At 49.2% G+C, this 24732-nt stretch overlaps 1 protein-coding gene across 4 annotated transcripts; it reads left to right on the top strand.

The window, feature by feature from the left end:
* Window positions 1-547: 547 nt before the first annotated feature.
* Rbp1 (RNA-binding protein 1) lies at window positions 548-17586 on the top strand. Of its 4 annotated transcripts, XM_077702283.1 has the most exons (6): window positions 548-705; window positions 13464-13658; window positions 13772-13864; window positions 15340-15372; window positions 17016-17124; window positions 17347-17586. In XM_077702283.1, coding segments are annotated over exons 1-5 (429 nt in total). In that variant the 5' UTR covers window positions 548-703; the 3' UTR covers window positions 17122-17124; window positions 17347-17586. The 4 variants fall into 4 exon arrangements, with proteins under 4 accessions (XP_077558409.1, XP_077558410.1, XP_077558407.1 ...); XM_077702284.1 differs by lacking the exon at window positions 15340-15372; XM_077702281.1 differs by lacking the exons at window positions 17016-17124; window positions 17347-17586 and adding an exon at window positions 15916-16213.
* Window positions 17587-24732: the final 7146 nt, after the last annotated feature.

The raw sequence follows: 24732 nt of genomic DNA, 5'->3' as shown, positions 1-24732 counted from the left end.
CGCAATACATAATCACAAGCAACTTCCTCACGTTTTCAGATAGTGCTTCTAACAATATGAACTCCGGTTTATCTACGTTGTCGGCCCGAGAAAATCGGAGCTTCGTCAAGCTTTCGGATACGCGACTCCATGTACGCGATACGGCAGCTGGCAGCAGCAGCAGCATCGCCGGCTGCTCCCGCAAGAACAAAAATTGTTTGCTTAGAAAAGTTTTAGCAGTTTAATGGTGCGTTATTTTGTACTGCAAATAAAAAAATGTGTATTTCGGACTACACTACACAAAATAATGACAATTATTAATGTTATGACGTCATTATGACGTCACGCGTGGCAGCAGTCGTTGTCAGGGGGGCGTGGCTGGTGCCACACGTGTGGCAGAAGACGCTGCCTACACTTTTATGTACATTTATATGTACGCTTATATGTACATTTTATTTTTATTTTTTATATATGTAAAATGCAAACAATTTAAAGAATAATTTCACATTTTGCAGACAGCGCTTTTTGCAATAAAGACGTTGCATGCTACTTATACAACATGCAGCGCCCTCTTTAGCACGTGCTGACTACTCTTGCTAGCACGTCGTAGAGAATTCCTCATCCGGGCTTGTGGAGCCGAAGCGTTGCGGCGTTCGATCGCAGGGTGTTGGATCTGCGGAGGTACTTGACGTTTTAAGGACAGAAACCGCTACAATTGGGTAAAATGTAAGTAAATTTTTCCCCTGCTGTTATCTGTACCCCTAATTTTGTCCTGTTCTTGCTGCTGCGAGTGCATTTTTCTTTAAATGCGTGGTTTATTTGGAGGCAGTCATTAAGCCTAACTACGCTTTGGTTCTCTATATGCGAGTTTCTACCCTTTCCCGCCCCGGTGATATGTTTTCATATATATTATGTTAATATGTAATGCCTTCTCGTTTCAGGCTATCGCTGTTGATGTAATGGCTAGTTTCGGAATAGTTCCAAATATGGTAGGCTAGGTAGCATTCCACCGAAGCGGCTCCGCAACCGTGAAGGCAGTTTGAAACACCAGTCGCGTCTCATTTATCTGCATGAGCGACGGGACTCGCCGATATTGCGTCATTTTGGCTTGCACAACGAATTTATCAATCCGACCATAAAAGGCTGTCAGTTAAGCGTGCCAACTGTGTTGGTCGACGCGTTAGCACAGCTGACGAAACCGCGTTACGAAATTTTACTTAGTGTAGATTCTAAATTGTATTAAGAAATCAGAGAACTAATTCTCACATATTTTCTTTTTGTTATAGCAAGCCGCTGAGGCTACTAACGCGGTCTGGCTGGGCCAATCTCGCACCATCAGATTCCAAAGCAGCTAACTGATGACCTTCTTGCATGCAAACGAATGTGACAACAGTTGCTGCCTGTCAGCTACCTACCTCATTCTTGCGCCTTCTGTGCCCGTCGACCTTTGTTTGTCTGCCATTTTAATTAGTTGGGCTTTAGCGGGCCGAAGGTGCACCTTGGCTGTGAGGCGTGCCAGAGTGTGGGACAGCGGATTTAGACATCGGTATACTTAACGAGCGCCGAAATCTCAATGCACGGGAGTTTTCGTTTATCGCCTTCGTTGTAAAAAGTGTTTCCGCAGTCGGGATTCGACCCGACGACTTGTGCTCAGCAGCACGTCTCAGCCACTAAGCCATCGCTGCGGTTGCCATGGTTACACCCCGCAAATGTTCCGTGTGCCCTTTCCACGTGTTCTCCACGTGTTATTCCCCACCGTGGTTGCCAGCAAACGTCTTGTTCTCCACCACGGGTGTAGGCCCGTTCGTCACATGGCGTTTCGTCATAGGCCGGTTCGTAATAGGTTGTTTGGTCACATAGGATCATTCGTCATAGGCCGGTTCGTAATAGGCCGTTTGGTCACATAGGATCATTCGTCATAGGCCAGTTTGTCACTTAGGAAAGTTCGTCACAGGAACCAGGGGTGAGACAGCTGCGCATATTGCGCCTTTTTGATACCATTCTATTTTCCTGCGCCAAGCTGCTCCAAAAGGATGAAAATTGCGAAAATTGCGCCAAACTGCTCCAAAAGAGCCTGAAAGGCACGGATTTTGATGCTCATGTCAGTTCCGGTGGGGACGAAAGCCTCCCGCATCCCAGTGACCGCTTTTATTGGCGGTCAATTGCAAACACAGAAATGGCAAAAATAGAAAGACTGAAGAAATGAAGCAAACGATAGCTTCTAAAACACGATTGGCTTTCTGTCCGGGTTCGGTGAAACGGCCTTCCCGATTAGGCATCGCTGTGGCTACAAACATGGCCGCCGCCTGATCTGCCTGCTACTGCCTACTTCACGCGCTCACTGCGCATCGCCGATATTTTCCCTGGTTTATTTTACGCTACCAGCTGGGTTCCAGTCCATTCATTCTATCAATTGTGGCTCTGAACAGTGACGTTAACGCAGTGATATGGTTTGAGATTGGTGAGAGGTTACAAGAAGTTGCGCGGCTCGAAAGAAAGTTCATTAAAATGTGGGGCCTACGACTTCGGCGTGGTTTGTCCTTGAGTGCTAAACGCAGTAGTGAAATTTTGGCTCGTTATGGTGTTTTAAAATGACGAGGTGTTGCTGTGCTTCGAAGCGCGATCGCGAGCCTCGGGGATGGAACGGTCGGCACGAAAGTTGTGGGCTTTGCTGCGGCGCCACGACCTGTTCAGGCAGCGCCCAATGGCTGCAGGACTGCATGGTTGCCATAGCACGCGACTAATAACACTTGATGTATGCGAAGGGAAATTTAATGCCAAAATCTAGGTGGCTAAATAGTAACGCTACTCAAATGACCATGGGGTGAACGTGCGCCCCACAGACTGAAACGGCTTTGGCTGGTTGGGCTATGCGACCGTTATCTCGAAGTTGCTCAACTGTTGCCGTGTCTACACTCGTTCATACAACGCAGCTTGGGATTACAAAAAAAAAATAATTTTAACATTAAAACGGCAAGAAAACACGCCACAATTGCAGAGCCCTTAAATTTGATAATGTTAACGGCAGTTTTGTTGTCAGTGTTGCGTACATCCGCAACACAATATCACTAGTTAGGAAAAAGGTAGTGCAGTTAGAACTTTGTGATACTCTTAAAAAATTATTTCGCGTCAGGCTGTTCCAGTGTTCTGGGTATTCAAAACTGATTGGAATGTGTACTTGACCCTTGAAATTGCTGAAATTATGATTTTTTAAGCTCACAAGACGGTGTAATAAATGTCCCTACCTGCTCCAAATCAAGATTCTTCTGCTCCAAAATCGAAATTTTGCTGCTCCGAGAACTGCTCCCAAATCTCTTTGGGCTGTCTCACCCCTGAGGAACGCAAAAGCAAAATTTCTGGCATTTTTTAGAGTAACTGGTGATGAGGCATGACAATAACTACTTTACACACCTTTTCGCCGTACCGGTCCTCTTAGCGGCCGCCACGGCGATCCTAAACTGGCAGTAAGGTACGCCCCAAAAAATGTTTGGCTTTCAGGGAACCTGTGCACGAATTATCCTGGTCCTGCAGTCCGTACCGCTCCCACCCGTCCCCCTTGCCTTTCACATGAATGTCACGGTAGCAGGCGCACGCTCGCGTGACTAATTTGCAGTGGCCGTAGCACTCCTTTTTCTTCACTTTTTTTTTTTTTTTTTTTCATTTTCGTTGCTCCCTCACTGGTAGCCAAGTGCTCACAGTGTGGTCATTTTTGCCCCTTTCATTGGAAAGCCTTTTTGTGTGCACATAAGAACTCAGTCGAACTGTCCGAAAGGAGGATATAAAAACGTGCATATCCGCTCCCCAAGCAGCTAGCTGAGAGGCGCTCTTTTGTTTATTTTGCCCGAGAGCTACAACCCGGAATGGCGGATTGGCGCCCCGCACATGCGCAGATGGCTACGGGGGGAAGGTACATCAAATAATTAGTTGCACCACTTGTGTTGAACCACTAATAAGTGACACGAAATGGCCCATGTGAAATTTCCAAGAACGAGGAGGTCGGTACCACTTTCCCTATTACGGGACCACTTAGAACCAGACAGACGCCTGGCCCGCCTTCCAAGAACTTTGTTGGGCTTCGTCCCTGTCTCACTTTTCTGTCTTCGGTTGTTCAACTCGTATCTATAATCTTGTCCGAACACGTCACCCTACTTTCCCACTCTGGCTTGCATTCTTTGTTGAGCTTTGCTAGATGTACCGCCCAAAGTAAAAAAAATCTAACTAAACCTGTGCCTCGCTTCTCTCTTTTGACTCGAAAAAAAAACAACACATGGACATTCATTTTGTGCACCTGTGACGAACTTTCCTAAGTGACAAACTGGCCTATGACGAATGATCCTATGTGACCAAACGGCCTATTACGAACCGGCCTATGACGAATGATCCTATGTAACCAAATGGCCTATTACGAACCGGCCTATGACGAAACGCCATGTGACGAACGGGCCGTATCCCCTCCAGGGTGTAGGCCCGTTCGTCACATGGCGTTTCGTCATAGGCCGGTTCGTAATAGGTTGTTTGGTCACATAGGATCATTCGTCATAGGCCGGTTCGTAATAGGCCGTTTGGTCACATAGGATCATTCGTCATAGGCCAGTTTGTCACTTAGGAAAGTTCGTCACAGGAACCAGGGGTGAGACAGCTGCGCATATTGCGCCTTTTTGATACCATTCTATTTTCCTGCGCCAAGCTGCTCCAAAAGGATGAAAATTGCGAAAATTGCGCCAAACTGCTCCAAAAGAGCCTGAAAGGCACGGATTTTGATGCTCATGTCAGTTCCGGTGGGGACGAAAGCCTCCCGCATCCCAGTGACCGCTTTTATTGGCGGTCAATTGCAAACACAGAAATGGCAAAAATAGAAAGACTGAAGAAATGAAGCAAACGATAGCTTCTAAAACACGATTGGCTTTCTGTCCGGGTTCGGTGAAACGGCCTTCCCGATTAGGCATCGCTGTGGCTACAAACATGGCCGCCGCCTGATCTGCCTGCTACTGCCTACTTCACGCGCTCACTGCGCATCGCCGATATTTTCCCTGGTTTATTTTACGCTACCAGCTGGGTTCCAGTCCATTCATTCTATCAATTGTGGCTCTGAACAGTGACGTTAACGCAGTGATATGGTTTGAGATTGGTGAGAGGTTACAAGAAGTTGCGCGGCTCGAAAGAAAGTTCATTAAAATGTGGGGCCTACGACTTCGGCGTGGTTTGTCCTTGAGTGCTAAACGCGGTAGTGAAATTTTGGCTCGTTATGGTGTTTTAAAATGACGAGGTGTTGCTGTGCTTCGAAGCGCGATCGCGAGCCTCGGGGATGGAACGGTCGGCACGAAAGTTGTGGGCTTTGCTGCGGCGCCACGACCTGTTCAGGCAGCGCCCAATGGCTGCAGGACTGCATGGTTGCCATAGCACGCGACTAATAACACTTGATGTATGCGAAGGGAAATTTAATGCCAAAATCTAGGTGGCTAAATAGTAACGCTACTCAAATGACCATGGGGTGAACGTGCGCCCCACAGACTGAAACGGCTTTGGCTGGTTGGGCTATGCGACCGTTATCTCGAAGTTGCTCAACTGTTGCCGTGTCTACACTCGTTCATACAACGCAGCTTGGGATTACAAAAAAAAAATAATTTTAACATTAAAACGGCAAGAAAACACGCCACAATTGCAGAGCCCTTAAATTTGATAATGTTAACGGCAGTTTTGTTGTCAGTGTTGCGTACATCCGCAACACAATATCACTAGTTAGGAAAAAGGTAGTGCAGTTAGAACTTTGTGATACTCTTAAAAAATTATTTCGCGTCAGGCTGTTCCAGTGTTCTGGGTATTCAAAACTGATTGGAATGTGTACTTGACCCTTGAAATTGCTGAAATTATGATTTTTTAAGCTCACAAGACGGTGTAATAAATGTCCCTACCTGCTCCAAATCAAGATTCTTCTGCTCCAAAATCGAAATTTTGCTGCTCCGAGAACTGCTCCCAAATCTCTTTGGGCTGTCTCACCCCTGAGGAACGCAAAAGCAAAATTTCTGGCATTTTTTAGAGTAACTGGTGATGAGGCATGACAATAACTACTTTACACACCTTTTCGCCGTACCGGTCCTCTTAGCGGCCGCCACGGCGATCCTAAACTGGCAGTAAGGTACGCCCCAAAAAATGTTTGGCTTTCAGGGAACCTGTGCACGAATTATCCTGGTCCTGCAGTCCGTACCGCTCCCACCCGTCCCCCTTGCCTTTCACATGAATGTCACGGTAGCAGGCGCACGCTCGCGTGACTAATTTGCAGTGGCCGTAGCACTCCTTTTTCTTCACTTTTTTTTTTTTTTTCATTTTCGTTGCTCCCTCACTGGTAGCCAAGTGCTCACAGCGTGGTCATTTTTGCCCCTTTCATTGGAAAGCCTTTTTGTGTGCACATAAGAACTCAGTCGAACTGTCCGAAAGGAGGATATAAAAACGTGCATATCCGCTCCCCAAGCAGCTAGCTGAGAGGCGCTCTTTTGTTTATTTTGCCCGAGAGCTACAACCCGGAATGGCGGATTGGCGCCCCGCACATGCGCAGATGGCTACGGGGGGAAGGTACATCAAATAATTAGTTGCACCACTTGTGTTGAACCACTAATAAGTGACACGAAATGGCCCATGTGAAATTTCCAAGAACGAGGAGGTCGGTACCACTTTCCCTATTACGGGACCACTTAGAACCAGACAGACGCCTGGCCCGCCTTCCAAGAACTTTGTTGGGCTTCGTCCCTGTCTCACTTTTCTGTCTTCGGTTGTTCAACTCGTATCTATAATCTTGTCCGAACACGTCACCCTACTTTCCCACTCTGGCTTGCATTCTTTGTTGAGCTTTGCTAGATGTACCGCCCAAAGTAAAAAAAATCTAACTAAACCTGTGCCTCGCTTCTCTCTTTTGACTCGAAAAAAAAACAACACATGGACATTCATTTTGTGCACCTGTGACGAACTTTCCTAAGTGACAAACTGGCCTATGACGAATGATCCTATGTGACCAAACGGCCTATTACGAACCGGCCTATGACGAATGATCCTATGTAACCAAATGGCCTATTACGAACCGGCCTATGACGAAACGCCATGTGACGAACGGGCCGTATCCCCTCCAGGGTGTAGGCCCGTTCGTCACATGGCGTTTCGTCATAGGCCGGTTCGTAATAGGTTGTTTGGTCACATAGGATCATTCGTCATAGGCCGGTTCGTAATAGGCCGTTTGGTCACATAGGATCATTCGTCATAGGCCAGTTTGTCACTTAGGAAAGTTCGTCACAGGAACCAGGGGTGAGACAGCTGCGCATATTGCGCCTTTTTGATACCATTCTATTTTCCTGCGCCAAGCTGCTCCAAAAGGATGAAAATTGCGAAAATTGCGCCAAACTGCTCCAAAAGAGCCTGAAAGGCACGGATTTTGATGCTCATGTCAGTTCCGGTGGGGACGAAAGCCTCCCGCATCCCAGTGACCGCTTTTATTGGCGGTCAATTGCAAACACAGAAATGGCAAAAATAGAAAGACTGAAGAAATGAAGCAAACGATAGCTTCTAAAACACGATTGGCTTTCTGTCCGGGTTCGGTGAAACGGCCTTCCCGATTAGGCATCGCTGTGGCTACAAACATGGCCGCCGCCTGATCTGCCTGCTACTGCCTACTTCACGCGCTCACTGCGCATCGCCGATATTTTCCCTGGTTTATTTTACGCTACCAGCTGGGTTCCAGTCCATTCATTCTATCAATTGTGGCTCTGAACAGTGACGTTAACGCAGTGATATGGTTTGAGATTGGTGAGAGGTTACAAGAAGTTGCGCGGCTCGAAAGAAAGTTCATTAAAATGTGGGGCCTACGACTTCGGCGTGGTTTGTCCTTGAGTGCTAAACGCGGTAGTGAAATTTTGGCTCGTTATGGTGTTTTAAAATGACGAGGTGTTGCTGTGCTTCGAAGCGCGATCGCGAGCCTCGGGGATGGAACGGTCGGCACGAAAGTTGTGGGCTTTGCTGCGGCGCCACGACCTGTTCAGGCAGCGCCCAATGGCTGCAGGACTGCATGGTTGCCATAGCACGCGACTAATAACACTTGATGTATGCGAAGGGAAATTTAATGCCAAAATCTAGGTGGCTAAATAGTAACGCTACTCAAATGACCATGGGGTGAACGTGCGCCCCACAGACTGAAACGGCTTTGGCTGGTTGGGCTATGCGACCGTTATCTCGAAGTTTCTCAACTGTTGCCGTGTCTACACTCGTTCATACAACGCAGCTTGGGATTACAAAAAAAAAATAATTTTAACATTAAAACGGCAAGAAAACACGCCACAATTGCAGAGCCCTTAAATTTGATAATGTTAACGGCAGTTTTGTTGTCAGTGTTGCGTACATCCGCAACACAATATCACTAGTTAGGAAAAAGGTAGTGCAGTTAGAACTTTGTGATACTCTTAAAAAATTATTTCGCGTCAGGCTGTTCCAGTGTTCTGGGTATTCAAAACTGATTGGAATGTGTACTTGACCCTTGAAATTGCTGAAATTATGATTTTTTAAGCTCACAAGACGGTGTAATAAATGTCCCTACCTGCTCCAAATCAAGATTCTTCTGCTCCAAAATCGAAATTTTGCTGCTCCGAGAACTGCTCCCAAATCTCTTTGGGCTGTCTCACCCCTGAGGAACGCAAAAGCAAAATTTCTGGCATTTTTTAGAGTAACTGGTGATGAGGCATGACAATAACTACTTTACACACCTTTTCGCCGTACCGGTCCTCTTAGCGGCCGCCACGGCGATCCTAAACTGGCAGTAAGGTACGCCCCAAAAAATGTTTGGCTTTCAGGGAACCTGTGCACGAATTATCCTGGTCCTGCAGTCCGTACCGCTCCCACCCGTCCCCCTTGCCTTTCACATGAATGTCACGGTAGCAGGCGCACGCTCGCGTGACTAATTTGCAGTGGCCGTAGCACTCCTTTTTCTTCACTTTTTTTTTTTTTTTTCATTTTCGTTGCTCCCTCACTGGTAGCCAAGTGCTCACAGCGTGGTCATTTTTGCCCCTTTCATTGGAAAGCCTTTTTGTGTGCACATAAGAACTCAGTCGAACTGTCCGAAAGGAGGATATAAAAACGTGCATATCCGCTCCCCAAGCAGCTAGCTGAGAGGCGCTCTTTTGTTTATTTTGCCCGAGAGCTACAACCCGGAATGGCGGATTGGCGCCCCGCACATGCGCAGATGGCTACGGGGGGAAGGTACATCAAATAATTAGTTGCACCACTTGTGTTGAACCACTAATAAGTGACACGAAATGGCCCATGTGAAATTTCCAAGAACGAGGAGGTCGGTACCACTTTCCCTATTACGGGACCACTTAGAACCAGACAGACGCCTGGCCCGCCTTCCAAGAACTTTGTTGGGCTTCGTCCCTGTCTCACTTTTCTGTCTTCGGTTGTTCAACTCGTATCTATAATCTTGTCCGAACACGTCACCCTACTTTCCCACTCTGGCTTGCATTCTTTGTTGAGCTTTGCTAGATGTACCGCCCAAAGTAAAAAAAATCTAACTAAACCTGTGCCTCGCTTATCTCTTTTGACTCGAAAAAAAAACAACACATGGACATTCATTTTGTGCACCTGTGACGAACTTCCCTAAGTGACAAACTGGCCTATGACGAATGATCCTATGTGACCAAACGGCCTATTACGAACCGGCCTATGACGAATGATCCTATGTAACCAAATGGCCTATTACGAACCGGCCTATGACGAAACGCCATGTGACGAACGGGCCGTATCCCCTCCAGGGTGTAGGCCCGTTCGTCACATGGCGTTTCGTCATAGGCCGGTTCGTAATAGGTTGTTTGGTCACATAGGATCATTCGTCATAGGCCGGTTCGTAATAGGCCGTTTGGTCACATAGGATCATTCGTCATAGGCCAGTTTGTCACTTAGGAAAGTTCGTCACAGGAACCAGGGGTGAGACAGCTGCGCATATTGCGCCTTTTTGATACCATTCTATTTTCCTGCGCCAAGCTGCTCCAAAAGGATGAAAATTGCGAAAATTGCGCCAAACTGCTCCAAAAGAGCCTGAAAGGCACGGATTTTGATGCTCATGTCAGTTCCGGTGGGGACGAAAGCCTCCCGCATCCCAGTGACCGCTTTTATTGGCGGTCAATTGCAAACACAGAAATGGCAAAAATAGAAAGACTGAAGAAATGAAGCAAACGATAGCTTCTAAAACACGATTGGCTTTCTGTCCGGGTTCGGTGAAACGGCCTTCCCGATTAGGCATCGCTGTGGCTACAAACATGGCCGCCGCCTGATCTGCCTGCTACTGCCTACTTCACGCGCTCACTGCGCATCGCCGATATTTTCCCTGGTTTATTTTACGCTACCAGCTGGGTTCCAGTCCATTCATTCTATCAATTGTGGCTCTGAACAGTGACGTTAACGCAGTGATATGGTTTGAGATTGGTGAGAGGTTACAAGAAGTTGCGCGGCTCGAAAGAAAGTTCATTAAAATGTGGGGCCTACGACTTCGGCGTGGTTTGTCCTTGAGTGCTAAACGCGGTAGTGAAATTTTGGCTCGTTATGGTGTTTTAAAATGACGAGGTGTTGCTGTGCTTCGAAGCGCGATCGCGAGCCTCGGGGATGGAACGGTCGGCACGAAAGTTGTGGGCTTTGCTGCGGCGCCACGACCTGTTCAGGCAGCGCCCAATGGCTGCAGGACTGCATGGTTGCCATAGCACGCGACTAATAACACTTGATGTATGCGAAGGGAAATTTAATGCCAAAATCTAGGTGGCTAAATAGTAACGCTACTCAAATGACCATGGGGTGAACGTGCGCCCCACAGACTGAAACGGCTTTGGCTGGTTGGGCTATGCGACCGTTATCTCGAAGTTGCTCAACTGTTGCCGTGTCTACACTCGTTCATACAACGCAGCTTGGGATTACAAAAAAAAAATAATTTTAACATTAAAACGGCAAGAAAACACGCCACAATTGCAGAGCCCTTAAATTTGATAATGTTAACGGCAGTTTTGTTGTCAGTGTTGCGTACATCCGCAACACAATATCACTAGTTAGGAAAAAGGTAGTGCAGTTAGAACTTTGTGATACTCTTAAAAAATTATTTCGCGTCAGGCTGTTCCAGTGTTCTGGGTATTCAAAACTGATTGGAATGTGTACTTGACCCTTGAAATTGCTGAAATTATGATTTTTTAAGCTCACAAGACTGTGTAATAAATGTCCCTACCTGCTCCAAATCAAGATTCTTCTGCTCCAAAATCGAAATTTTGCTGCTCCGAGAACTGCTCCCAAATCTCTTTGGGCTGTCTCACCCCTGAGGAACGCAAAAGCAAAATTTCTGGCATTTTTTAGAGTAACTGGTGATGAGGCATGACAATAACTACTTTACACACCTTTTCGCCGTACCGGTCCTCTTAGCGGCCGCCACGGCGATCCTAAACTGGCAGTAAGGTACGCCCCAAAAAATGTTTGGCTTTCAGGGAACCTGTGCACGAATTATCCTGGTCCTGCAGTCCGTACCGCTCCCACCCGTCCCCCTTGCCTTTCACATGAATGTCACGGTAGCAGGCGCACGCTCGCGTGACTAATTTGCAGTGGCCGTAGCACTCCTTTTTCTTCACTTTTTTTTTTTTTTTTTCATTTTCGTTGCTCCCTCACTGGTAGCCAAGTGCTCACAGTGTGGTCATTTTTGCCCCTTTCATTGGAAAGCCTTTTTGTGTGCACATAAGAACTCAGTCGAACTGTCCGAAAGGAGGATATAAAAACGTGCATATCCGCTCCCCAAGCAGCTAGCTGAGAGGCGCTCTTTTGTTTATTTTGCCCGAGAGCTACAACCCGGAATGGCGGATTGGCGCCCCGCACATGCGCAGATGGCTACGGGGGGAAGGTACATCAAATAATTAGTTGCACCACTTGTGTTGAACCACTAATAAGTGACACGAAATGGCCCATGTGAAATTTCCAAGAACGAGGAGGTCGGTACCACTTTCCCTATTACGGGACCACTTAGAACCAGACAGACGCCTGGCCCGCCTTCCAAGAACTTTGTTGGGCTTCGTCCCTGTCTCACTTTTCTGTCTTCGGTTGTTCAACTCGTATCTATAATCTTGTCCGAACACGTCACCCTACTTTCCCACTCTGGCTTGCATTCTTTGTTGAGCTTTGCTAGATGTACCGCCCAAAGTAAAAAAAATCTAACTAAACCTGTGCCTCGCTTCTCTCTTTTGACTCGAAAAAAAAACAACACATGGACATTCATTTTGTGCACCTGTGACGAACTTTCCTAAGTGACAAACTGGCCTATGACGAATGATCCTATGTGACCAAACGGCCTATTACGAACCGGCCTATGACGAATGATCCTATGTAACCAAATGGCCTATTACGAACCGGCCTATGACGAAACGCCATGTGACGAACGGGCCGTATCCCCTCCACCACCTCGCCAGGGTTTTTATCGTTTCGCCAAAGCAGTCGTAGCTGTGCCTCGTGTCCACTGGCACTTTTGCAGCCTGAAGCTTAGTGTCTCCTTTGCAAGCCACGTAACTGTTCGGACACACAGGCGGGTCAGTTATTTCCTAGCCGAGTTCTGAGCATCCCAAGCCTGCCCTCGCGTGTCCTCCTGACTCGGTTTATCATAGCAGGCCTTTGCTGCTTTGTCCTGCCCTAGAGCTGCAGTGTGCCTGCTTGGCTGTCATGATACGTTGAGGTTTCTCAGAGCAGAACGCCACAGTTTGCCTAGCAGTAGCCCCGTGTGAAACAGCATGTAGCAAGAGCACTTAGTATTCTTTTGCTTTCCACACAAGCTTGTTGAGGTTGTAATGAGGGTTGGATCGGCAAGGGGTAATTCAAAGAACAGCATGTACAGCTCTGAATGTGGCTGTCGGGTATGAAAGAAATGCTCTTGCTGCTGTAACAGTACACCTCACCGTATGGCATACCATTGCAATGAATAGCTGCTCAGTGGAGTGACCACGCTAGCTTATTTGTTGTAGGATATTGTTGGGGTAAAATAGACTGATTTTTAGAAAGGCCACTTGAGGGTTAACCGCAGCGATAAAGACTGCAGAGTGTTAGATATGACAGCTGAAATCTTGGCATGTCACGCCATAAGAGAGCAGCAAAACTGATTTCGAAAGCGAAATCAGAAAATGTGTTTATAGCCAGGCAGGAGTGACCTTGAAGCCTGTGTGCACCCAACCAGCCCCTGAGCAGAATCATGTGCGTGTGGCAGCCGTCGGAGGAGCACATCGAGCTAAGCTAGATCTGTTCTTGAACTCTGGCCAGCAGACACTGGGTTTTAGTCTTTGTACATCTGAAGAACACTGAGCTGCCATTTAGCAGAGTGACGCAGGCACGTCAGTCATACTGACGAGAGGAACGTGCTTTCATCATTCACTGTGGGACATATGCCCGAGCTGTTGTAATGGTGGTGGCCCATTCAACATGCCCCTCCTTTGCTGCACGTGCAGGGAGTGGAGCCTCGACTGCAAGGTGTACGTGGGGAACCTGGGGAGCGGGGCAGCCAAGCACGAGATTGAGGCGGCCTTCACCAAGTTTGGCCCCTTGCGCAATGTCTGGGTGGCCCGCAACCCCCCGGGCTTTGCCTTCGTTGAGTTTGAGGACTCTCGCGACGCGGAAGACGCCTGCCGGGCCCTGGACGGCAGGTGAGCAGGAAACGATGTGGGATCTGCTAGTGTGCGTGGAGTGCATCATTCTCGCTGTGCTGTGGCCAAAGGGGTGATTGGGGACTTCTTTCTCTTTCCCTCTCTCCTGGCAGTCGTCTTTGCGGGACCAGAGTGAGGGTGGAAATGTCTCATGGCCGCTCTCGCCGTGGTGGGGCTAGCAGGCGGCCCCCCGTGCCTCCTCCGCGGTAAGCTTCATGGCATGCTCCCTAACCTCGGTCTCCTCTTCCTCGGTCTCCTGTTGTGACAGACTTGTACTGCTATGTCTCGGGAGCAACTTGAGAATCGTCTTGCGACCTTTCTTAAAGGAGCCATGAAGAGAAAACACAAGTTTGGTTCATTCAAAAGATTGCCTCGTCAGAATCATACTGACACCACTTTTAACGTAAACTTCGCTCAAATAAGCTACATAGTTAGGAAAAAAGTGAATGGCCATGCGACCCACTAGCTCATTTCCCGCAACAGAATCTATGATGTCATTCGAGCCAGTTCTGCGATTGGCGGAGGCCGGCGAAAGTAAACGCAAATTAGGCAGAGCTTACAAGCTTGCCGAACGAGCTATTTGCGCCTAAATTTAGGGCACATTCTTTTTAAACCCGTAAGAATGGTGGTAAGTGTAAGTTACGAAAGCACATGTAAACATAGAAGTACCGCTTCGTACTGCTGTTGTTGGTACTGCGCGCACTATGCTTGTTTAGCTGCACAGAACTGCGGGGCTTTGGGGTTGTCTCAGACGACACTGGCCGATTGATTGACGCGACGGTGTCTTACGTGAACATATTTGTCGAGCGAGCACAATGTTTCACGAAACTATTTTCTCCCAGAACGAAAAAAAGGCGGAAAACGACACGCCACGGTATGGTGGCATGTCATCTAGGTACAGTAACGTAAACAAACGCGCGAGTACCTCAGTGCCAGCACCAACGTACAGGGTGGAGACACCCTTTGAACGGTCCCGTGCCGCTGCAGTTGGGTCAACGTGCACAACACGTCGTTCTCGTTTCCCACCAGACCCAGCAACGCGAAACAGATAAGATGATTCAAACTTCGCCAGGTAACCCCGTTGCGGCGATAATTTTAGCACGGTTTTGATACAATGACTTGTTTCGTCAGCGAGCGAGCGGACCAAAATGACGGCGCCAGCGCATACGTGTCTCCACCCTCTACGGCGGATGCGTGAATCAAGGGATCCTAGGCTGCAGAGCGGTCGGTTCCTGTGATGTCATTTGGGACCACGAAAACGCACGATTGAGCGGGAAAATCAAAATTTTTACCTAAATTAATTTCTCGGTGAATAAAGCATCGTTTGCATTCGGACAAGCGCTGGGGGCACTATAAAACACGAAATCCTTCGAATAACACAAACTTGCATTTTGTCTTCATGGCTCCTTTAAGACAGCTAGTGGCATTGACCTTTGCTCTGCATTATTTCATCAGTTGATATTGCGCTTTTTCAATGGCCAGCGTTCGCCTTTTCGTTACAGCGTGATCTCATCATCTTAAGATTTACGACTGCCTTTTTGTCGTTGCCACTTTAAATTGCAAAGTCCAGGGTGCAATTGAGTGGCAGCTTTTGAGCGTTTAAGTCAGTACGTTATCATTTTGTAAAGATGCATGCCAAATCTGTTCCCTTCCTCTTTTTTTTTCTCCTTTGCTTTTCTAGCTACGGAGGGTATGGTGGAGCTAGGCGTTCCAGGTAGGTTACCTGTTACTGGGCTGACTGTGTGACTGTGGTGTTTTTGTGTCTTCTTTTGTCACTATCTGGACCTTCCCCCCCCTCCCCCCAAAAGACCAAGAGAAGGTTGTTGCACTATAATTCCTTCACCTCTTGCTGGTCTTGTTTTGTCCGCAGGTGTTGCACTAAGATGTTGGTGGTGGGAGGGTTGCTTTTGAGCTTGCTTGTTCTCTAAGATTGGAACAGAAAGGAACAGTTGTTCCAGATTTATTGCTGTTTTGCAAATAAGTGCAAAGGCCCTGCCTAAGCCCAGGCACCCTGTGACATTGCTTCTTGGTGTGCAATTCTGCCAGTGGCGCGCATGAGTCTTTTTTTTCATCTAGTGAGATGTGTAGTCGCCAGGTAGTGAGTACCTGACGTTTGCTAGGATTTGATTTGCAGGACTGTGCGAGGGCAGGAGCTGCAGTAGTTGTTAGAGTGAGAGTGCTTTGCACCTGGTGCCTGGGCTCTGTGGCTGGGCGTTTGTTGTTCCTGTGGTGATTCTCGTGATGGGGCACCTTTCAGGGCATGTGACATCTCTAACTCTGCCCCGCGAGGGACTAAAGTGCTGACCCAACCCACCACCACCACCACCACCACCTTTCTCCTCCGTCAACTACAACAACCGCCACACTTCTATCTCGCTGCGCGGGAAGGGTTTGCCGCTGCGGCGGCTGGCTGAGCTGCCGCCCACCCCCTCACCCCTTTGAGAAAACGTCGGGAGGTGCCCCCCGTGCGAGCCAATGAAGGCAGCAATCAATGCCAGCGTCTTCTCCCAACACACTTCGTCACCCTCCTCCTCCGCTGGGGGATGGCGGCAACGCAATCGGCGCCTTCCCTTCTCGCCCCCCTTCGCTCGCCACCGCTCGCCTAGCTGGCCGGTCAGCGCTCTCATCGCTGCTCTTTGCCACTGGCACAGGTTACCCGTTTGATTCCGTCATTCTCGCGCCTCACTTTGCGGGCTAGGCCTAGCGGGGTCAGGGAGCCCAGTAAAGACCTGGCTCTGATGGTGATGTGTAGGACTTGCAGGCTGTAATTGCTTGCTGGAAGGAGGGTAACAGTAGGGCATTTAATAAAACAGCTTACATTGACTGTTTCACTTTTAGGTCATAAAGTGCCATTGTCAGGGCATAAGCTTTGGAAAGTTCACTCTAGAATGCATTCAGGAAAGTAACGTAATTGCTTAGAAAGCTTTATTGACTACGAGTCGACCCTTTGTATGATCAAATGCGCAATGGGAATGTCGATGCATAGTGTGAAAGTTCGCACTTAAAATTAGCAGGTCCTGGTGTTGTTGAAGAATTACGGTAGGTCTACAATAGTGAGCATGCATGGCATAAGGGCGGGTACTGTTAGTAATTGTCAGAAAACTTGCACGCAAATGCTCTCAAGAAAGTAGTTGTGTTGGTCACTAATGGGTATTCAGGAATGGGCGAATGCACAGCAGGAAAAGTGCGATGCTGTCAGTGTGTAATCTTGAGGAAAAGTAGGCTGCAAGGAAGAGGCACATGCATGGGCCACAAGGCTTGAAAGGAGGTCCTGTCTTGGTGGGGATTGTCTGTCCGGTTTGTGTTTTTGCCCCCTGCACGGGGTGTGCGGTTTCATGCTGTGGATTGTTGTTGCAGGTCTCGCTCACCTCGACGCCGCTACTCTCGAAGCCGCAGTCGTAGCCGCTCTCGCAGCTTGCGCAGGTCGACCGGAAGCCGCTCACTCTCTCGGGAGAGGCGTTGACAGGTAGGCAGCTTGTGCTTGGTTCTTGCACGCCCAAAAGTGCCGCAGGTACCGCCTCGTCGACGTGGCAACAAAGACCTGCCTCGCCTGCTGCCAGCTCAGCTTTAAAGTCTTGTCGGCAGCGAGCCATCTTCGCTTCTTCGCATGCATCTGCTTTGGTAGCCAGTGCGAAGGAGCAGCGCAGTAGTGCACAGTGCAACAACGGTGGTGTCCCAACTCGTGCAGGGCCTGGGCTGGCCAATCCACTGTGCTGCTGGCATCCCCCGAAGGAGTGCCCGATGGCCGAAGACGCAGGACGTGCCCGTCCCCACCATCTTGCTTGTGTGATTCCATAACTTTTGTGTTGTCATGTTTAAGTTTCTTTCCAGCCAAAAACTTGTAAAGTGGAAATCTGGGCTGTGTGCTGTGTTGTGCTGTGTACCTCATGAATTGGCAGATTTTGCAATAAAGACTTCCCAAAACCCACCCAGTCCACCGCAGTCGCTTTTCGTCTTTATGCGTGGGCAATGTGAGCAGAATGTTGGAGTAATGTGAATGATGACGTGAAGAAAGGCGGCTTAATTTGGTTGGTAGCCCTATTGCATCCTTGCGTCGTGTATGTTGTGTAGCCCTGAGAGGTCTCCTGGCGAGGCAAAGCAATGTTTTCGCTGCAGGCCAGGCACCTCCTGTTACACGTAGTGGCATCTGCTAATAAGCTTTCAGCACTGCGCTACAGTCTCGGATCAACTGCCAAAACCACCTTGCTGTTTGGTCCCTGTAGTCTAAAGGCTAGCGTTGTGGCTTCTGTGTAAGGACTGGGTTTCGAGCCCCAGTAGGCCTACCCTTGTTTTATTAACAGATTTTCATTCGACTTGTAAAATGCTTCCTTAATAGTTTTTTTCCAAATAAGGGTTTCCATATTAGAGTCTCGCTTGCTTTCCATGTTTTTCCTTGACACCTAGTGGAGGATACTGCATTGCTTTTGCATGCAATGACAATCTCTTCCAAGGATTTTGATTGGAGGGGGTGTTCAGAATATGGGGGTCAGGGTCTTGTAGGTCGTAAAAAAAAAGAGTGGTTTAGATATGCACAGAACAAAGACACTGCGCAGGGGCGGAACAGCTGCGTCACTGAGCGCCAAACGTGTTTACCTGCGTCATCCGGTGCCGAACTGCCGCTCTGTCGCCAAACTTCACCAGCGCCGTCCTGCGCCGCAGTGCCCGAATTGAGTTGCAAGATACGACTGCAATGATGCCCTGTGCTTGAAAACTTACTGAAACACCGTGTTTTAGGTCTCATCAAGGCGGTTACGGTTTCGGTGTTGCGGCAATTCCCCATTGCCACCCCCTATTGAAGCCCATGTGTTCGCGACCCGTACGTAACGAAACGTTGCGGCGGTTAAGTTTGAGGAACGAAGTCTGCAAGCTGATCAGTCATTTTTTTCTGCACGTTTAGTCAAAAATTGGCCGGAGAAGTGAACTAAATAGGGGGAATACTAGTACTACTGTAAGGAGCCAGGAGCAACGAAAATGTCTGGAATCTCCAAAAAAATTCCCCGCATTTCCCCGAGGGGAAGAATGTGAAAGTGCGAATGCACGAGTTGAATTTGCGCGGTTCGGTAATGTTCGCGAAAGAGAGATCACACACACAACTACAAAGAAAAAGATTCGTGTTGTCGTTGTACTTGATTGCTAGAGCGGATCTCAGCTTTGAAATTTCGTGTCAGTACTCCTTTAAGCGGGTGCATTAGCCCTTCTCACGCCAGATTCTTGGCCAATCCCCCACGTGGGTATGTGCCATGTCAGCGGCCAGGCAGCGCGCGCCCATCTCCCCCCGTTGCCAAGGAAGACGCGGAGATTCCTGGCCAATCCCCCACGTGGGTATGTGCCATGTCAGCGGCCAGGCAGCGCGCGCCCATCTCCCCCCGTTGCCAAGGAAGACGAGGAGCGCGCGCACCCGCAGCTGTTGCTATGCGGACGGCGGCGAACGCTTCAGGCTCGCTTAAGAAGTGCATTCGCACTTAAAAACAATTCGTCTCGATAAGGATGATGAACGGAGCAGCTACTGCCATCCTGTTGCTAACGTAGCATCCACTTGTGCTTTGCTTGCTTAGCGTGACACCACACCGGGTACCAAGAGTAATTATGATTACACCACGTTTTATCTCGCCCGCACCGCTAACTACCGTGCATTTCCATGTGTGATTGCAGTTTCGATTTGAGCTTTAAATTTAGAGGTGCTAGGCCGTCCCGTCGGCGGGTAGTTGCGGAAATGTCCACTACTATCTGCGGTATCAGTTCGTCGGAGAGGAGTTCTGCTGCCAGAAAACAAAAAGTTCTTTCCCAGGACAAGCGCGCAATTTTAAATTCCGTCTCTGCCGGCAAGGAAGAATGTCGCCGCCCGATACAGTATCCCAGCTAGCACCGTCTTACCAATTTTGAGTGCGGTAACGAGCACTAAGCTCACAAAAAGGCACCCTTTCAGCACAAGTTTGGTTCTTGAGACGCATGAAGGTGCCGAAAAGTGATACTTCAAGTGTTAATACAGTAACCCCTCGTTATAACGAAGTCAGTGGTACAGCGAAAAATTTCGTTCTATGCGGTATTTCAACATGAACGACCACTGAAGAAAAGCTAAAGCAGTTGAGTTTTAATTGCGCCACAACTGTGAGGTATCAAAACAATGTATTAAGCAAAACTTTATCCATTTGCAAAAAAGGCAGTGAACTTAGGCTGGAGGAGCTTAGCAGGAGCAGCGACGTCGAAACTGGCAGCAAGGCGGCGAGAAGTTGACATGAAGGCGAGCGAGAGCGGTGAGTCGTCCTGAACCCCTCGCAGACTGGATTGCGAAGGAGGAGGCGCAGGCGTCACGGAACGCTCAAGAGTTTCGCGCTGGAAATTTCCGCCGCACATGCCGTGGCTCGAGTCTGAGGTGTGTTTTGACACCAAAAAAGTATTATCCGCTCATTGTGGGTACACGGCGCAGTCATGAAAATTGATCGGTTTTGCACTATAGGGGCTTAACGAGATCACTAGGAATTTTTTTCACGAGGTGTGCGGCCGTGACGTTTGCAAAACGAAATGTGGGGGAACAAAATTCACCACGCATATGGGCTGTTTGTCTAAGGTCGGATGGCGCGAATCGAGCATAACCGGCTCTAGAAAATCGCCGGGGAAACATCAGCTTCCGTTGACTCGCCATGTTGACAGCCTGGCTTGCCGCTGTGTCGCCTCCGCTCGCCACTTCGCACCAAGCAGGTCAAGCTCTTGCGCACTTCGAGTGACGCGGCCTAAAATGCATGCTTTTGGGTTGGGACCCGAAGAAATTTCGAGTAAAGTGATTTCGTTATAACGAGGATTAATGTAAATGCTTTGGAACGCCGTTGAGTGCCTAAGCTCGTGCGGTAGCAGCAGCGCACCTCGCAATGTTCTTCGCAGAAGTGACCGTGGCCCTCGCACTCGCACAGCCGGGAGTGAGGACCGTGGTCACAGACTCCAAGACCGCTTACGCAAGCTACCGCAAGGGGAAGATCCCCCCGCGGCCCTAACGATTTTCGCCAAACGCAAATCACCGGGACGGACCGTCGAGCTCGTGTGGGTCCCAGCTCACTCGTCGACCGCTGTGCCCGAGAATGTCAATCCGGGCCGAGGGCGAGCCAGAGCTACCGCACCCCGTGACGAGTGGCAAAGACATCACCCAAGTGTACAGAAGGTCCGCATCCGCAACTTCCCGGTCCGCATCCGCAACTCCGCCGAAGGCAGCAAACAACCGTGCGACGCACGCAAGCGGGGTCGGTAGCGCATCCTGTGCTCTTGCACAACATGTTCCCAGCGCAGAGCGTGACACTTCATGCCCGTTTTGCAGACGCTCCAAAGGCACTCTAGCCACTCTAGCACACATCCTTGCCAAATGCACTAAGCTCAAGAACCCCCCACCATCCCCAACCCCCTATCGAGTGATGGGAGACCTTGTTGTCCAGCCCCGACCTACCGACCCAGCTCGCGCTCCAGGACCGGCCGGACACGTATGGGACCTGAGAAGATGATCCACCCCTTCTGGTACGTGTCTGCGTGCACTAACCTTAATTCTACTAAGGGTTCAATACAAATTGATTTTCTCTCTCTGTACACTGCAGTGATATATAAATGACCACATAGGCTAGAAATGGCAAGATACCCGGCCCCAAGCAGGACTCTGGCGTGTTGACGGCTGCAGACTGATTGTTTCCCCAATCCAGTTGCTTACTGACGATGTTACCCAGGGCTCTATTCAGATAAATGCAAGGCTTGCGGGAACAGCTAGGGCTGATCTACATCACATGCTATGGTCCGGCCCTCTTTTTAAGAAAAGACCCGCAAAACAGTAAGGCACTGACAGCCTTTACTCAACACCAGTTCAAAGGAGCAGTGGGAGAAGGAGGAGAAAACTTTATTCAACAGTGAAATCGAGCTGGTTAGTGGGCAGAGTCATCAGTCCAAGACTCCATTAGCGCGGCCTGCCGTCTTCGCCCTTTCAGCGAGTCGAAGTTGCTTAGTGTTCCGAGCTGGCAAGTTCACTCCCATATGTAGGATTAAGGAATTCTGGCAAGTCTTGGTTTGACTGGCATGCCCAAACCATATAGTGTTGCTGGATTGCCACAGCGTCGGCATTGGGGGTTTCATATTATGGGGGGAGTGGGAGCCGTGCGGGTTGTGGAAATGTGTTTGTTTGGAGTTGTCGGAGGGTTACCTCTTGTTAGATGCGACGCATCTTTTGCTCTGAGGCATGTCCCTCCTGCGTCGGCGTCGGCGTCTGTGGCGTCCGCACGCCACCTGCGCATGTGCGACTCTCCTCCGCTCTTCTCTCCGACAGCTGTGCGCCACTCCGTCTCATTATCATAAACAACAGCTGCGTGCGCGTGCTTCGCGCGCTTCGCTTTGCTCCCGTCGCGCAAGTGCGCGCATGCGCGACTCACCTCTGCGCTGTCTCCTCCTTCAGGCGCTGTGAGTATAAAGCGGGTAGCGCGCTGCAGCGGTTCAGTCAGCGCTCGCTCTCGTTCGGCTCCGCGTGACGTCGATTGATGACTTCGTGCTTGGCTTGATTCTTCCGATGAAGACGTGATGGAAGCGACGGTCCCTTCAGCGAGTGGATTGACGCAATCCAATACCAGCGTCACCCCAAACGCTCAAGGCAACGGTACGACCATAGATAATCAACCAATGGAAACGCCAATTGAACCCCCCGATGCGTCGCATCACATCAGGGTTCCCCTCGCGGGAAGATGGGCGTAATTTTCTTTTGTTAACTTTTCAGCCGGTAGCGGGGAAATGCGTAGTTTGAGCATGTAGTGTTGGGCGATATCGTATGTAGTGAGTTTTAAGGTCTGACCCTCTCGTCGTCCTCTTGAGGTTCCCGGCGCGCAAGATCTCGGGCGTGAGCGTGAGTCGCCGCATTGCCGCGAAGGGATGATTGGGCAGGCGTCCAAATGATCTGGACTGTTCTTTCAGGGAGGTCTTGGGCCAAAAATGTGGCTTTCTTACAAATTCTTCCGGCTGTGTATATACTTTCGACGCACCGCTACCGAGTCTGTGGCGATTTTAGCTTGGATCTGGGCTATATGGCTAGTGTGAGCGCCGCTTCTTCCCCTTCGAGGGTGGTAGCCTGACGAAGTGTGATAACTTGTAATAAGACCAGTGTGGGTGGCTACTAGTACCTCCGTTTTGGTATTTGCACGTGCGTAGTCTGCGGCATCTGTGAATACTGTCGTTTCTGAGCCGCACTAGTACTGCCTTTCAAGGGCTTGTGCCCTGGCCGTTCTGCAGCCTTCACGGTGCTGAGGGCTCGTGTCCTTGGCAGTGGAGCAGCCTTCAGCTTCGATCTAATTTCCAGTGGTATGTCTTCTGCAGTCTCCATTTCTATTAAAGGCGTGCGTATTCCAGGTTCCCAGGTACCTGCCGGCCTGTCGGGGTAGCGCTTAGTCGAGCTTTCTGGGCGTTGACCGCGCTACTTAGCTCGATCCGACGTTACACAGGCCCGGCTCGTCCAGATGCCCACGACCGCCGCCAGGGACGAAGACATCCTGACCGACGGCTAAGCGATAAGTCTGGGCTAATAAAAGTTGATCCATCCGCCTCCTCAATCTATCCCAAAATAAGCGCTGGAGCACTAAACTGCGCAGTAATGCTATCGCATTCACTTTATCACAGGTCCTCGTAATTTTTTAATATCCCATTCTATTTTGATTGATTGTCTTTAATGTGGAGGCTCGTAGCCCAAGGAGGGTCAGGGATTATAAGAATTACTGTAAAACCTTGTCTGTACCAGAGTAGTTTGCAAACTACATGAACGCCAACGAGGAGGAGAGAGAAAACGTTTTATTCTGCATCGCTGGAGTAAGGCTCCTGCTACGAGCTGTCCCCAAGCACTGCTGGAGGAGCTGAGGCAAGTCTTCCATATCACCAGTGCATGGAACGCTCACTTCGGCTGTGTGGCTCCCTCCTTAGGGACTGAAACTCGGGCGATTGTTTTCGCACACGAGCAGTGCGGTTCTCAGGTTGCTCTGTTCCGTTTTGCCCCATGGCTGCCGTCAAAACCTCGCAGCTGACGTGACAATATTATTTGCAGTTATACCAAGTTTGCATCGAACGGAAAAGTCTGACCCATGGAAACTCTCGAGCCCCTTGGAGAAACACCTCCCCTCTTGTCGGAACCCTGCGTTGGTGGTGCCACCGCCAATCGAATAGTGGGAGGCTAAACGTCAATTCTCGCCTCATGCCGCATACGACGTCTTGCATTTCACGGGAGAAACCACCACTCAAATTTAAGAAACTAATTACGTATCCGGTCTTGATTATGCTCTAGGAAAACTACAATTTGGATGTGTACATGAATAGCCACGTGTGCTGGGATATTCATCATCATCATCATCAGCCTACTCAGGTCCACTGCAGGACGAATGCTTCTTTCTCCCACTGACCTCCGACCGCTCCTGTCCGGCGCTGCTCGAGTTCACAGTTTAGCCCCGAAGTTCCGCGTTTCATCCCTCCATCGGGTTATTGGACTTCCCCTTCTTCTATATCCATCTCTTGGTATCTCTTCTGTTACCCTAATTGTCCATCGGCTGTCGGTTCGTCTCACCACATGACCAGCCCAAGTCCATTTTTTTCTTTGTTTGAACTATGATATCGTCAACTATAGTTTGTTCTCTGATCCAGGTAGCTCGTTTCCTGTCCCTGAGTGCTACTCCTAACATTATTGGTTCCATGGCCCGTTACGCCGACCTAAGTTTGCTTTCTAGTTGCTTAGTGAGGCGCCAAGTTTCAGCTCCGTATGTTCTCGACGGCAGTATGCACTGGTTGTAGATTTTTATTTTGAGTGATAGAGGTAGCTTGCCTTTCATTATTTGGGAGTGCTTGCCGAGTGCTCCCCAACTCACATCTATTCTGCGCCAGATTTCTCTCTCGTGGTTGGGTAAGCACTAACCATCTGCCCGAGGTAGTGATATTCTATTACTTCTTCTAGCGTTTCGTATCACAAGCTGAAGACGTTTTTGGCATGCTTATTCTTCATTACTTTAGATTTATTCATGTTTATTTTTCAGCCCCACGGCCGCGCTTTCCGATTGTAGTTTGTCAAGCATTGTTCGCATGTGTT

Source organism: Haemaphysalis longicornis, unplaced genomic scaffold, assembly GCF_048455015.1.
Source record: "Haemaphysalis longicornis isolate Haplotype H1 unplaced genomic scaffold, Haemaphysalis longicornis Haplotype H1 scaffold_3, whole genome shotgun sequence".
Classification (NCBI taxonomy): Eukaryota; Metazoa; Arthropoda; class Arachnida; order Ixodida; family Ixodidae; genus Haemaphysalis; species Haemaphysalis longicornis.
The sequence above is the reverse complement of the archived record's forward strand: the minus strand, read 5'-3'. Positions and strand labels throughout refer to the sequence as shown.

Excerpts from the sequence above, each read along its gene's own strand:
- Rbp1 (XM_077702281.1), top strand. Across the intron at positions 13,659-13,771 it reads TGCCGGGCCCTGGACGGCAG|TCGTCTTTGCGGGACCAGAG; the intron begins GTGAGCAGGAAA and ends CTCTCCTGGCAG. Across the intron at positions 13,865-15,339 it reads CCCCCCGTGCCTCCTCCGCG|CTACGGAGGGTATGGTGGAG; the intron begins GTAAGCTTCATG and ends TTGCTTTTCTAG.